Source organism: Cololabis saira, chromosome 7, assembly GCF_033807715.1.
Source record: "Cololabis saira isolate AMF1-May2022 chromosome 7, fColSai1.1, whole genome shotgun sequence".
NCBI classification, from domain to species: Eukaryota; Metazoa; Chordata; class Actinopteri; order Beloniformes; family Belonidae; genus Cololabis; species Cololabis saira.
Window position 1 is genome coordinate 5,024,868 of NC_084593.1, and position 15,688 is coordinate 5,040,555.

General features: G+C 37.6%; 1 protein-coding gene across 1 annotated transcript in view; it reads right to left on the bottom strand.

The window, feature by feature from the left end:
- pde6a (phosphodiesterase 6A, cGMP-specific, rod, alpha) overlaps positions 1–11,368 on the bottom strand; it is a 468,630-nt gene extending 457,262 nt beyond the window's left edge. Inside the window, 3 exon segments of the mRNA XM_061724751.1 lie at positions 2,763–2,904; positions 7,606–7,942; positions 11,310–11,368. Coding sequence (XP_061580735.1) covers positions 2,763–2,904; positions 7,606–7,934 — 471 coding nt within the window. The 5' untranslated portion in view covers positions 7,935–7,942; positions 11,310–11,368.
- Positions 11,369–15,688: the final 4,320 nt, after the last annotated feature.

The window sequence follows — 15,688 nt, forward strand, 5'->3', positions numbered from 1 at the left end:
CGGTACAGAACTCCCGACAAGTCGGACGGCCACTGTTAGACTGGATTGGGATAGAAATAGCATGTGCAAGGACAGTGATTGCGTTTCCATGCATCAATAACCCTTTAAAACCCGAATATTGGCAATAACCCAAATTTGCACGGCCATGTAAACACCAATAACCCCTTTGAATAACTGAATTTGGAGGAATAACCCAGGGGTCATATTCAGGTTTTTAAAAACCTGAATATGAGCCCTGGGTTACTCCTTTTAAAACCCGAATATTGGGTCATGTAAACACCAAACGGAATATCCCCATCAAACGGAACAGGAATTTGTTTTCTGCACATGCTCTGTTCACAAGGAATCCATCGGTGCGTCCGAAATCCCGTACTAAAAAGTATACTTAAATTCAGCACACTTTTGAGTAAATATTGTAGTGTGCATTAATTCGGACGTACTATTGAGAGTGCACACAGCACTTCCTGCCGTAGGGAGGAAGTCACAGCAGCGGTAGCAGCTCCGCTCCGCTCTTTCCTGTTTATTGTGGCCGAAAAAAGATGACATTATATAATATTATTATATATGAATATTATAATATTAATATTATATAATAATATTATTATACTTAATATTATACTTATGACATATACGTATCACTTAGCAACCACACGCTGCTGCATTGCATTGTGGGAAGTTTCTGCTCGGCTAGTGTCCATCAATCCACACTAAAGAAATTCTCCAGAATGAGTATGGATAGAAATACTATTGAGTACGTTCTAATGTTTCGGACGCACTAAAAAATCTCGCACACTCATTTTGCTGCTCATTAGGGTGGAAGTGTGTGATTTCGGACGCAGCGCTGGTCTTTTGAGTCCAGGAAGTTCTTATAAAAACGGAGAAACACAAGAGCACGCCACACTTTTGAAGTGAGCAGGAGACTAATCACTTCATAAATGTAATGAAGGATATGAACATTTCTGCATTTGTAGACGGTAGAAAGTACAGGGATAGAAGATTTACAAGAAGGTGAGAGAAAAGTTGCGCGAAGCAGCATTTGTTTTGAATTTGGATACAGGAAGAAGAAGCAGAAATGACGGTAATTGCGTCATGATGTTCTCCGTGCGTCGCTGGTTTGATCGAGATATCATAAATGATTAATTACCATGTAAACGGAATATTCTGAATGTTTCAGTAACCGGAATATTAGCAATAACCTGAATTTTGACTGAAGGTAAACGTAGTCGGTGATTCCTGGTCTGTGCGTTGCTGAACGTTAGTCCTCCCTCCCTGCAGCAGCAGCAGCATCGTAAAGCCAACCAATTATACGGAAACATTAGCTGTCCCTTTGCCGTCGCTGGGGAAACATCGGCTGAGGCTTCTGATCGTTTCAGTTCCCACATTTCCCATTATGCAGTTTTTTTTTGTTTAGGTTTTCCGAGGGTTTTGAGCGGCCTTGTGTTTGTTCTGCGGTGGTTACAAACGGAGGCCCGACAGGCCGGTCTGTCTGGCAGCTGAACGGAGAGATAAAAGTGAAAAGAACAATCTCAGCAGCTGGGCTCTCTAATCTCTCACGAAGGAATGTGATTGAACTGATTCCGAGTGGCGTCGTGTTCGTGGTTCATGGGTTCTGTGGAGAGGACTGGTGCTTTATTAGATGTAAATGTCACAGTAACACTTTAGGCAGGTGTGGGGGGGAGCAGACCTGCAGCAGCATGATGAGTACATGAGAAAAGGCTTGCTAGCTCTTTTCAAATGTCAAAGGTATTGGCTGTAATGAGATTGAGGGGCTTTGGCTGGACGGAATTAGGCGCAGGCGTACAGCGATGCTGCGTCTCCCTCTGGTGGAGAATGTTGGCGTTACACTCAGTACTGGAGGTGACGGGGATGAGGGGGGACGGCATCCCCCCCTGAAATAAAAACGGTCCAAATCACCACCCCCTGTAAAACTGCCATCCCTCCTTTCCATCCCTTATGTCATTTCATCAATGAATGTGGTTTTACTGCTATTTCAACATTTAGAGTCATCACCAGAAAAATAACACCAGAAAAATAACTTATTTGACAATTTTCACCTGTTTCAAGTAAATTTTCACTTGAAATAAATCGGAAAATCTGCCAGTGGGACAAGATTTATCTTCTCATTACAAGCAAAAAAATCTTGTTCCACTGGCAGATTTTTCTACTTATTTCAAGTGAAAATCTACTTGAAACAGGTGAAAATTGTTGTTTTTTCCAGTGATGAGTCTTGTTTTAAGTGTAATGAGATTTTTTTTTACTAAAACGAGACATTTTAACTAGAAATAAGACAAATATTCTTGTTAAGATTGTGAGTTTTTGCAGTGATCCATGTTACTTATCCTGTGAAGGACAGAGTCATATTGATAAGTTCAGAAAAGTGTTTTTTATTGTTGTGTTTTGATGTATTTGATGTAAGCCCAGTGGATATTTAAAGCTTACAGAAGGCTGCATTTAACTGCTGCTATGTCATTCCTGCAGTATTTCTGCAGGTGTTTTGGTCACTGCTATTATTTGTAATATATTATATTATTTGTAATCAACACAAATTATCTGTCCCCATATGATCAAATCCACCATCCCCCCTGATTCTTTTTTTACAACTCCAGTACTGGTTACATCTGGTTTCAGGTCAGCGTTAAAACTATTAATAAATCCTCTGTGAGAGTCAATGATAAAAAAGGCTTATCATCACACAAAATAAAATAAATCAAATCAAATCAAAGAGTGAAAAACACATGCAGAAGTTCCTCAGGTGTTTTTACCTGCGACACGTCGGGGATGTTGACCATCTTCTTGCTGGTGGCCACGTGGCCCACGATGCCCATGTCCAGCGGGTAAACGATCTCACTGTCCGGCGGCACCAGACACTCGTCAAACGTTGCATCCTTATGGACGTTGAATATCCTAGAAATAAACAGTCACAGTTTCTGTATTATTGACTTGTTTTGTTAGATCTGAAATTATAAGGTTGAGTTAGGCTAAAGTGATGCAATTCTGAATAAAACTCTACAGGACTGTCTCAGAAAATTTGAATATTATGATTTTCATAAATCTTCAAGTTGGATTTAATGTCTTTATTTCTGATACAACTAATGAAAACAAGTATTTTATTTGCTCCAAAATATACAAGGAAATGGTTGGTACATGAAGAAAGAAAAAAATAATACAATATCTTAAAAAAAGGATTGGGCAATAAAATATATTTTTTTCCTTTAAAAATATTTAATAATAACATTAATTATTAATTATTAATTACACATCAATTAATTAATAACATCGAATATTTATATATATTATTTAAAATTATTATTTTTTTGGTTTACTTACAGGACTGTCTCAGAAAATTAGAATATTGTGATAAAGTTCTTTATTTTCTGTAATGCAAAAATGTCATACATTCTGGATTCATTACAAATCAACTGAAATATTGCAAGCCTTTTATTATTTTAATATTGCCGATTATGGCTTACAGCTTAAGAAAACTCAAATATCCTATCTAAAAAAATTAGAATATTCTTGGAATCTTAATCTTAAGCTGTAAGCCATAATCAGCAATATTAAAATAATAAAAGGCTTGAAATATTTCAGTTGATTTGTAATGAATCCAGAATGTAATGTTTAATTGCAATACAGGAAATAAAGAACTTTATCACAGTATTCTAATTTTCTGACACAGTCCTGTATAGACAAGGAGGCAAATCTCCTTACCGTAAACGTAACCCTAAATGGAAGGTAATTTACCAGCCAAACGTACAGTAAATTTGGCCACAGGAGCTCAGGGACTGAAAATGTAGGAATGTTTAGCATAAATATGACTGGCCGTAAACTGCTCTACTGCAAAAGCAGCTGTTTTTCTTTAGTTGGGCTCATGTGAATAAATGCTGCACGACTGCAAAGTGGAAGGAAAGTTGTCTGCTCGGTGAGAGGAAACAGAAGTGGTTTAACAGCTATGGACGGTTGAGTCTGCAGGGGGAGCGATCTAAACATCTCACATGGGGAGTGATGAGGAAAAAATAATGTTCTTTAAGTTTTATCTGTGAAATATTTTGTATTGAAATGTTTCAGAAGCTTCAGTGTTTCAGCTCTCGTTCAATCACAATGCAGGAAGGATATCTTTGTGTAATCCTCTAAAAATGACGTTAGAAGTGAGAAAGACCGCAGAAAGTTAAGGAGGTTTTTACAGCAAGGCTACATTTAAAGATGGATGTCTTCTCAATTTCTCAACTTACCAATTATTTCATATTTCCTCAACTGATGTGATCTGCTATACAGGACTGTCTCAGAAAATTAGAATATTATGATGAAGTTCTTTATTTTCTGTAATGCAATTAAAAAACAAAATGTCATACATTCTGGATTCATTACAAATCAACTGAAATATTGAAAGCCTTTTATTATTTTAATATTTCTGATTATGGCTTACAGTTTAAGATTAAGATTCCCAGAATATTCACATTTTTTGAGATATTTGAGTTTTAACCCGCTATGATCTGAGGGGGAAACTCATGTTTGAGACGACGACAAGAACAAATATTAAAAAGAGATGGACATCAATTAAGGCTAGAGAAATATGGAATATTTGTGACAACGACCTAGAAATGTGAAGTTCTATCTACAAAATTAAGGAAATGTTTGAAGAAAATAAATAAATAAATAAATAAATAAATAAATAAATAAGTAAGTAAATATAAAACACTATATTATATATGTATATATATATATACATATATAATATAGTGTTTATATTTACTATATATAAGTATATATAATTATATATATATTATTTACTTATATATAACTATATATATATATATATATATATATATATATATATATATTATAATATATTATCATAAACATTGTAGAATGTGAAACGTCAATTTTTATATTTTGTCTTATTTATTTTTGTCTTCTTTATGCATTGTTTGTTTCCACAGATTAATGCTAATGTTTCATATTTAAGCTGATCTTAAGATAAAAAGTGCACTATAAACTACGGCTTCAGCTACACCTTTTCGGCTAAAGAAATGTTTATTTTACCTTTTCATCTTGTTTTGTAAAAAAGTGTGTACAAGCCGAAATAAAGATCCATTCAGTCATATGACTACACTGTACAGTACCGTATTGTCCGCACTATAAGGCTAAACCTAAAAGCCCTTAATTTTCTCAAAAACCGGCAGTGCGCTTATATATGATCATTACGGTCATTCCTGTTACTGACTACGTTTACATGCAGTCAAAATTTGGGTAATTGCTAATATTCCGGTTACTGAAACATTAGGAATATTCTCTTTACATGATTATTAATCATTCGGGATATCTGGATCAAACCAGCGACGCACGGAGAACATCATGACGCAATTACCGTCATTTCTGCTTCTTCTTCCTGTATCCAAATTCAAAACAAATGCTGCTTCGTGCAACTTTCCTCTCACCTTCTTGTAAATCTTCTATCCCGGTACTTTCTACCGTCTACAAATGCAGATAATGTTCATATCCTTCATTACATTTATGAAGTGATTAGTCTCCTCCTGGTCTTGTTTCTCCGTGTTTATAAGAACTTCCTGGACTCAAAAGACCAGGGCTGCGTCCGAAATCCCAAACTTCCACCCTAATGAGTAGCAAAATGAAGTGTGCGAGATTTTTTAGTGCGTCCGAAACATTAGTACGTACTCAATAGTATGTACTATCCGTACTCATTCTGGAGAAATGTATTAGCTGCTGTTACCATGGTAACACCCCATGTTTTAAAAACCCCAATATGAGCAAATTCGGGTTATTCAAGGGGTTATTGGTGTTTACATGGCCGTGCAAAACCGGGGTTATTGCTAATATTCGGGGTTTTAAAAGGGTTATTGATGCATGGAAACGCCGTCACTGTAGTCAGGGGATTGTGGGTAATGTAGTTGGCGCTAAAACGTCAGGAATCGCCACAGACGTTCAAGACAACAGCAGCGACGCTGACTCGCATAACGGAGACTTTGACGAGACGGAGAAAGTGATGGTTGTTATTTGTTTGTTACTAATGTTTGCTCTCTGCTTCCTTACTTACTTACCTCACCCTTCCTTCCTTCCTTCCTTCCCTTCCTTCTTCCTTACTGTCCTTCCTTCCTTTCCTTCCTTCCTTCCTTCTTCTTCTTTTCTTTCTTCTTGATTCCTTCCTTCCTTCCTTCCTCCCTTCCTTCCTTCCTTCCTTCTTTTCTTTCTTCTTGATTCCTTCCTTCCTTCCTTCCTTCTTCCTTCCTTCCTTCCTTCTTTTCTTTTCTTCCTTCCTTCCTTCCTTCTTTTCTTTCTTCCTTGATTCCTTCCTTCCTTCCTTCCTTCCTTCCTTCCTTCCTTCTTCTTTTCTTTCTTCCTTCCTTCCTTCCTTCTTTTCTTTCTTCCTTGATTCCTTCCTTCTTCCTTCCTCCCTTCCTTCCTTCCTTCCTTCTTTTCTTTCTTCCTTGATTCCTTCCTTCCTTCTTCCTTCCTTCCTTCCTTCTTCCTTCCTTCCTTCCTTCCTTCCTTCCTTCCTTCCTTCCTTCTTCCTTCCTTCCTTCCTTCCTTCTTTTCTTTCTTCCTTGATCTCCTTCCTTCCTTCCTTCCTTCCTTCCTTCCTTCCTTCTTCCTTCCTTCCTTCTCTTTTCTTTCTTCCTTCCTTCCTTCCTTCCTTCTTTTCTTTCTTCCTTGATTCCTTCCTTCCTCCCTTCTTTCTCCATTCCTTCCTTCTTTCTTCCCTTCTTTCCTTCTTTTCTCCGTCCCTTCCTTCTTTCCTCCCTTCCTTCCTTCCTTCTTTCCTCCTTTCCTTCCTTCCTTCCTTCCTTCCTTCCTTCTTTTCTTTCTTCCTTGATTCCTTCCTTCCTTCCTTCCTTCCTTCCTTCTTTTCTTTCTTCCTTGATTCCTTCCTTCCTTCCTTCCTTCTTTTCTTCCTTCCGTTCTTTTCTCCATTCCTTCCTTCTTTCTTCCCTTCTTTCCTTCTTTTCTCCCTCCCTTCCTTCTTTCCTTCTTTCCTTCCTTCTTTCCTCCTTTCCTTCCTTCTTCCTTCCTTCCTTCCCTTCCTTCCTTCCTTCCTTCCTTCCTTCCTTCCTTCCTTCCTTCCTTCCTTCCTTCCTTCCTTCCTTCCTTCCTTCCTTCTTTTCTTTCTTTCCTTCCTTCTTTCCTCCCTTCCTTCCTTCCTTCTTTCCTCCTTTCCTTCCTTCCTTCCTTCCTTCCCTTCCTTCCTTCCTTCCTTCCTTCCTTCCTTCCTTCCTTCCTTCCTTCCTCCCTCCCTCCCTTCCTTCCTTCTTTTCTCCCCTCCTTCCTTCTTTTCTTTCTTCCTTCATTCCTTCATTCCTTCTTTCCTTCCTTCCTTCTTTGTTAATAAAGTTTGACATACGGTAATTTTCTTCTTGTTTTTTTTTTTGCATTTGCTGTAGGATTTTGTAGCATTTCCTGTAGCGCAGCTCCATCAGGTAGATACGTAACTCAACCCCAGCCACTATAGGACGGTATTTTACCATAGATTTAGTGCGCCTTATATATGGAAAAAGTTTTAAAATACATCATTCATTGAAGGTGCGCCTTATAATGCGGAAAATACGGTATGTCTGAACTTGTTAAAAGAAATAAAAAGAGGTTCCCAGGTACCTGGTGGCCAGCTCGGCCACGCCGTTCCTCTGCCGGTACATGAACAGACTCATCCGGTCGGCCCTCATGATGAAGCTCAGGTGCACCATGAGCTTGAAGATGGAGCGCTCCATCTGCAGGCTGTCCTGCATGTCCCGCATCAGGTCGAACATGATCTCGCTCTCGTCCACCATGCTCAGCTCGTGGTACTTGCTCGTGTCCACCTTGGGCTTGCGGTTTCCGTCCAGCAGGTCCGAGATGACTTTGGGCCGGATGTTGCTGTCGTAAAACTCCTTGGCGAACTCCGGGTTGGCGTCCAGGAACTGCTCGGCTGCGGCCGCGTCCACCATGACTGCTGCTGCTGACGGAGAAACCTTTCAATGTTTACTGAACCTCAGTCAAAAGCTGCTTGTGGTCACTCGAGCAGATACACATCAAACATTCATTTATGAATTAAAGGGGACATATTATGAAAAACACGTTTTTTCTTGTTTTAACATATATAAAGTGGTCTCCCCTCACCCTGCCAGCACAGGGGAGACGAAATCCCATAAATTTCTGCAAGGTCTGTGACCCCCGCCTTACAGAATCCCCCAGTGTCACGTGATTAGAATCTGCGCCTAGGGTGACGTCACCCGAGGCGCAGAGGTTCGGCCTCCACTGCTGAAACCACGCCCACAACCAGCTCTCTCCGCCGGCTGGAGCGTCCGCCATTGTTCAGCAGCGGTGGCTGTTTGAACAGCGAGGGAGAGTAGAAATGAGGTTTTGCATCGACATTTACCCTCATAAAAGGATCAGTTCCCACAGCACGGACCCGGTAACTGCACACGAGTCAGCGGTAAGTTCCTTTTTTTTATGCTATTTATATTTGTATGATCTTTGCATGGGCTAAGTATTTAGCTTAGCTCCGGAGCACCGGCGCCGCATACGGAGCTGCCGGAGCTGCTCACGGACCGGCCCGGCTCCAGTGTTCCCTAACGGAGCCAGTCACTCGTTAGGTAAATTAGTAATACATTTTTTCTGTCTGGTTTCAGATCTTCCAAGCACCTGAAGCTGTTCAACGACACCTTCAGAAAACGCACGGTCCTTCCTTGAGCCAGCAATAGTGCATAAATGTTATTTATATACAACTCATGTTTTATTTTTTTAACAATAAAGTTGCCATTTGTGAAAATTCAGTGTTGTGATTTATTTACAGTTAACATGATTCATCTGTCTTGTAACATAAATGATGAGAAATCTTCCTGTGTGAAGACGAGGTGACTAAAGGCTGATTTATGGTTCCGAGTTTCACCAACGCAGAGTCTAAGGCGTTGGGTACGCGTCGATTTAACGCAGAACCGTAAATCAGGCTTTAAGATCCGTTTACAGCGTGTAACTGAATGAGAGTGTCCGACTATCAGTTCGAGCTGCGTGACATCGGACGCTCTCTGTCCACACTGAAACTGTTAAACTCGCGGCCAGTTAGGACAGTCTAATACAAAAAAAATAAAGCAATGGAATTGATTTTGTCGCAGAAGCTTCTCTCATGGGACACGCTTTGTGTACGACGCAGGCGGCTGCTCTGGCCGGAGCGAGGCTTATTCTCCTCCCCTCCTACACATCATTCAAGCAGCCAATCAGCGCAGAGCCTCATTATCATAGCCCCCCCGCCCTTAAAATGAAGCACAGAAAAAGGCTTTAGAAGCAGTAAAACTAGAGACAGGATGAATTTCTGATTTATGTAGAAAAAACAAGCTTTAGATTGTTTTTAAAGGTATTGTGACATAATTTTTAAAATGCTTTTAACACTATTAAAAGTCTTGGCCAACATCCCTCAAATGTGTCTAAAAGGGTGTAACAAGAAAAACTTCACTCTAGTACTCCATTCCTGGCTTTTTATGACAGTGTTTTTTTGCGCCGTGAAAAACGCTTCCTTTACCCCCTTTCCTGTCAATCATTGCGCCGCTCCTCCTCCAAACCTCCTCCAACCAACCGCTACACACTTCTGCCAGCGTCTCCACACACACGCGCGCACACCGAACCACAAACACCCACACACACAGCCCAGACAGGGCGACTACAGCCCGGGGATGAAGTCCGTGCGCACACCGAACCGGACTTCTAACAGCGGTGTCGGAGAGTTAAGCCGGGAGCGACAGGCGAAGCATGCACGGAAAAGCAGTCCACCGCAAACAATCATAAAAATAAAGGCATGTAAATAAAGTGTCCCCTTATCTTAAGTCCAGTCAGTGGCCGCGGGTCTTCTTAGCAGTTTTCCTCCGGTGATTAGAACAAAAGAGGCTCTAAACACTAAACAGCTGCGTGTTAAGCCTGATTTATGGTTCCGCGTTAAATCGACGCAGAGCCCTACGCCGTAGGTTCTGCGTCGGTGTAACGCGGACCATAAATCAGTCTTTATGGTGCGCTGGAGAGGAGAGGAGGCAGGGAGCTGGGTGGAGGGGGCGGTGATTTAGCGGGTCTATACGTAACGACCCGCCACCAAACCACATGCGCCGTTTTTGCATAGTTTTGCGGAAAATCCCAGAAAGCACACAATACACTGAATGTTAAAAGTTCGTTGTTTTTTGGGTGTAATTGATGTCAAGACACCCAACAAAACACAAAAAATCAAGAAAAATGTGTTTTTCATGTCACAATCCCTTTAAGACATTCAAGGCCTGTTTAAAATATACATTAAATGCCATAATATGTCCCTTTTAACTCATATCCAACACAAGCAATGCCAAAATATCCACAGATTTAAATGGCTATATAAACACATGGTCTGGTCAAATTATAAAGAGAGTGGGTGGTAACACTTTGTTTAATCAACTTTGGTCTTGATGTTTGTGTAATTGTTGTTCCTCATTTAGTAAGTATATATTGTCCATTACCTTCTAGTACTGTTGTTCTGACCATCACTGACGTGTATGTATGTACTATATGTCCATGTCCATTACCTTCTGGTATTGTTACTCTTACCATTGCTGGAATTTATTATAAATATAAGTTAACGGTGTATTATAAATATAAGTTAACAGTTAACTGTCACCCGTGCTGACAATATATATTGTTCCTGGATTTGCTCGCATAGTGGACATGAAATGCATCTGCATTTCATGTCCACTATGTGTGTAAATTTAGGTGAGGTGAACTGTAGAATAATTTTTATTATAATTTGATAAAGGTCTTTTGTTCATGGTTTTGGTTTAAATGTTGAGACAGGAGGAAGCCTAAAAAAAATCTGTCAAGTTGTGAATGAGAAACAGGGGTGGGATTAAATAAGTTTTCTTCTTCCCACTCCCTTTCGAGTGTTAACGAATTCATTTGTATTTTGAACCTGCACCTGATAAACCTGATAAAGATATTTGTTTAATTTAATTACACGCAGGTCACTTATGTTATGTTGTATTGCTCGAAATAAATATGAACTGAATTGATTTGAATTGAAATCTCCTGAAAAACGTCTGTTTGGCCACAGCCTTTATCAGCATCTTCTAAAAAACAGCCGAGGGTTTGATACCAAAGGCCCAAATGGCTCCGTCAGACTTGACCGTACAATAAAATGTGCAATAAAACCAAAACAATGAGGTAATTGTTGCTAAAAGATCAGCAGAGCTTCAGAGTTGGGGATCACACTGACAACATAATTCAATAAAATAAAGATGATGCTGTGCAAACTACACATATTTACAAAACTGAAACAGATCGTATGAATATGAGCAGTAATAATGGAGTTGTACCTGTTGAAGTCCTTGTGTCGTTAATCCCTCTGTCCTGCTCACAGACCTGCAGATGTCTGAGGAGAGAAAAAGGGATTACCAGGATGGTTTTAAATGGTCATGTGTGGACGTAAGCCTGCATCCAATTACAACACCGGGATTATTATTCTATGCAGTGTTTAACGATATTGTTAGGGATTCCTGCCTCTCCCTCACAACACCAGCACCCCAGCCTTTCACGCAACTGCTGAAGTTTATGCGTGATTCTTCAATTAAGGGTGTTTTTCTGTCCCCAGGGTAGATTTTCAAGAAAAAAATGCTTTTTAGAAAAAACAATTATTGCATTTGTTAAGGTTAGGTTGTAGTAGCTATGAAAAAAAGAACTGTGTCTCAATGATGACCTTTTAATATTTTTTCAGTGTGTTGAAAATTCAAATGTGCAGGAATTTCACTGTTTTGGACATCCCCTCTATAATAAAGCAATAAAACGTGCTAAATTCATTAAAACTTTACTTTGCATTTCCTTGTAACAACTTAAAAAGGCATTCTTCAAATTCATATCATTTATATTTGAGAAACATGTTGTCATTACCGGAATACATTGTCACTATGGTCACAATACACTGTTTGACAGAAAATGTTGCTTTTTTGTTGACTTGGGTTTTAACTCAATCATTGTGGTAATGTTTAAATGTCTAAATTTATGATAATAAATAATTAAATAATTCTGGATGCATTACAAATCAACTGAAATATTGCGAGCCTTTTATTATTTTAATATTGCTGATTATGGTTTACAGTTTGAGATTAAGATTCCCAGAATATTCTAATTTTTTGAGATAGGATATTTGAGTTTTCTTAAGCTGTAAACCATGATCAGCAATTTTAAAATAATAAAAGGCTTGCAATATTTCAGTTGATTTGTAATGAATCCAGAATGTATGACATTTTTGCATTACAGAAAATAAAGGACTTTATCACAATATTCTAATTTTCTGAGACAGTCCTGTATAACAGCTCTAAATTACAATAATACCATCTGTAGCTTCTATAGTTGGTTAACAGATGACAGAAACATTTCAACAATTTTCTGTCTGGTGAGTTATGTGAGCTGCTGGAGTGATCTCTGTTTTTGACAGAGATGAATATCAGGAAAGTTGAGCACTCCGTCATAACAAAAAAGAAACTTGCTGAGCAAACTGGAATCAGGTTTCACTTCTTCAGGGATGACGTCAGCGGAGCGACTGCCATGCTTGCAACTTCAGACACAAAGTAGTAATTTTACAGTATAAAAGAACTTAACCGTGAGGTCTTGTTTTTACATTTGTAAAAACATTCCGTAAAAAATACCTAAAAGTTTATTTCATTAGTCGCAAATTAAAGGTAAAATGCTGTTAGATACAGTTAAAAAACAAACATAAACCTGCATGTGAGTTAAGCTCGACAGTTGAGAGTAAATCACGGTGATGACGACGCTCTTCATATTTGTTTGCTTTGTTAAGGTGATTCTTTCTTATTCAATGCAAATCATTTTTAAACGAGGTGCTGGTTTTGTAGCAGCAGCTTCTTTGTTTTTGAGCAGGGAGAGCAGATAAATACAAAGCACAAAACAACTGACAGGAAGTGCTGAAGTAAAAGATAAATGAGTGTGAATGTGATTTGCTTATGGTGTTATGGCTCATAAAGAGTTGTGAGAGTGGGATCAAGTCTCTGCTATTCAGTGGGAATAAAACGAACAGAAGAAGACCAGCAGAAGTGAATAAAGTACTTGAAAAAAGTAACTAAGTAAAAGTAGAAATACCATAACTGAAAAAGACTTCGGTAAAAGTTAAAGTCACCCATAAGAAAATGACTTGAGTAAAAGTCTTAAAGTAGCTCACATTAAATGTACTTAAGTATCAAAAGTATCTTGTTAAAAAAAATTATCCTTCCCTTGTTTTTTTATTTAACTTTCAATTGAATGAAATGTGGTTTAGAATACACACCAAAAATAAACTGTCTTTCTTGCAAAATATAATTCTTTGATTATTTTAATTTGTAACGAGTAAAGAGGTGGCAAAAGTAACAAAGTAAAAGTATATTTTTTAACTTTTAAATGTAGTGAAGTAAAAGTAAAATTCCTGATTAAAAAGAAATGCAAGTAAAGTACAAATCCTCAAAAAAACTACTTAAGTAGTGTAACGAAGTACATCTACTTCGTTACTATAAACCTCTGAACACCAGTGATAATTTTACAGACTTATTTCCCACTTCCATATTTTGTACTCCTTTTTAACCTGTTCTGTGCTGCATTTGCACATTATTAAGTTAAAACAAGGCTAGGGATCAAAATAAAGTAAATCAAAGAATCTCTCAGTTAGAATGAAATATGTGTCGGAAAAATGGCAAATAATGTAAACACAAGGGACAATGGAGTCATGTCAGTATAAGAGGCTATTTTAACCTCTTACAAGACACTTCAATGTCATTCTACTTGAACAGTAGTGCAGATTTCACATAATACAGGACTGTCTCAGATAATTAGAATATTGTGATAAAGTTTTTTTTTTCTGTAATGCAATTAAAAAAACAAAAATGTCATACATTCTGGATTCATTACAAATAAACTGAAATATTGCAAGCCTTTTATTATTTTAATATTGCTAATTATGGTTTACAGTTTAAGATTAAGATTCCCAGAATATTCAAATTTTTTGAGATAGGATATTTGAGTTTTCTTAAGCTGTAAGCCATGATCAGCAATATTAAAATAATAAAAGGCTTGTAATATTTCAGTTGATTTGTAATGAATCCAGAATGTATGACTTTTTTTTTTTTGTAATTGCATTACAGAAAATCACAATATTCTAATTTTCTGAGACAGTCCTAGTCCTCTATTGTGTATGTGTGCAAAAAGTTTTATTAACAGGAACTATGTCTTTAAAACTCAGGGAGTGACTTGTAACCTAATATTTTGTTTTTCTGAAACTCGTTTGCCATTCTTTTTTTACTTTATTTTTTCTTAGTAAATAACAAACACGCAAAAAAATAGGTGGTTTTAGGTTTTAGGTTGTGAGTTGCGTCAGGCGCGTCCCACCCATAGACATATAAACGTAGACGCATGCGTAGACGCCCCGTGGAGCTGCTGCGATACGTCAGCGTCGCCGCCATATTGGATGTTCAAGACTGCGCTGTAAACTAATACAAGTAAATTGACTTATTTTTATAAAGTGCCTTTCTACAAAGAAATGTACGTTTTACGTCTCATTTATTCATTCACACATGCACTAATATACTTGGGAAACAGTTAGGCACCAAATATAATATATTTAATTTTCTCAGATGGCAAAAATAAGAACTTTATTGATCCCACATAGGAGTAATTCATGTTATATCAGTTATAGAGAAGGTAGTGCCGAAAAACAATATATATCCCCCCTCACAAAAATAAGAAAAATAGAGAAACATATTTTCTCATCATCAAAACAAATGTAAAATTTTTCAAATAACAAAATAACATTTGAACAATTTTTCAGATTTTTTCAGTTATTTTATTTTCTGAAAAATGGTTCAAATATGTTATTTTGTTATTTGAAAAATGTTACATTTGTTTTGATGATGAGAAAATATGTTTCTCTATTTTTCTTATTTTTGTGACGGGAGATATATATTGTTTTTCAGCACTACCTTGTTCTCTATAGCTGATATAACATGAATTACTCCTATGTGCAGTACTCGAGTTGTAAAAAGAAATCAGGGGGGATGGTGGATTTTATCATATGGGGACAGATAATTTGTGCTGATTACAAATAATATAATATATTACAAATAATAGCAGTGACCAAAACACCTGCAGAAATACTGCAGGAATGACATAGCAGCAGTTAAATGCAGCCTTCTGTAAGCTTTAAATATCCACTGGGCTTACATCAAATACATCAAAACACAACAATAAAAAACTGTTTTCTGAACTTATCAATATGACTCTGTCCTTCACAGGATAAGTAAAATGGATCACTGCAAAAACTCAAAATCTTAACAAGAATATTGTCTTATTTCTGGTTAAAATGTCCCATTTTAGTAAAAAAAATCTCATTACACTTAAAACAAGACTCATCACTGGAAAAAACAACAATTTTCACCTGTTTCAAGTAGATTTTCACTTTAAATTAGTAGAAAAATCTGCCAGTGGAACAAGATTTTTTTGCTTGTAATGAGAAGATAAATCTTGTCCCACTGGCAGATTTTCCTACTTATTTCAAGTGAAAATTTACTTGAAACAGGTGAAAATTGTCAAATAAGTTATTTTTCTGGTGATGACTCTAAATGTTGAAATAGCAGTAAAACCACATTCATTGATGAAATGACATAAGGGATGGAGAGGGGGGATGGCAGTTTTACAGGGGGGATGATTTGGACTG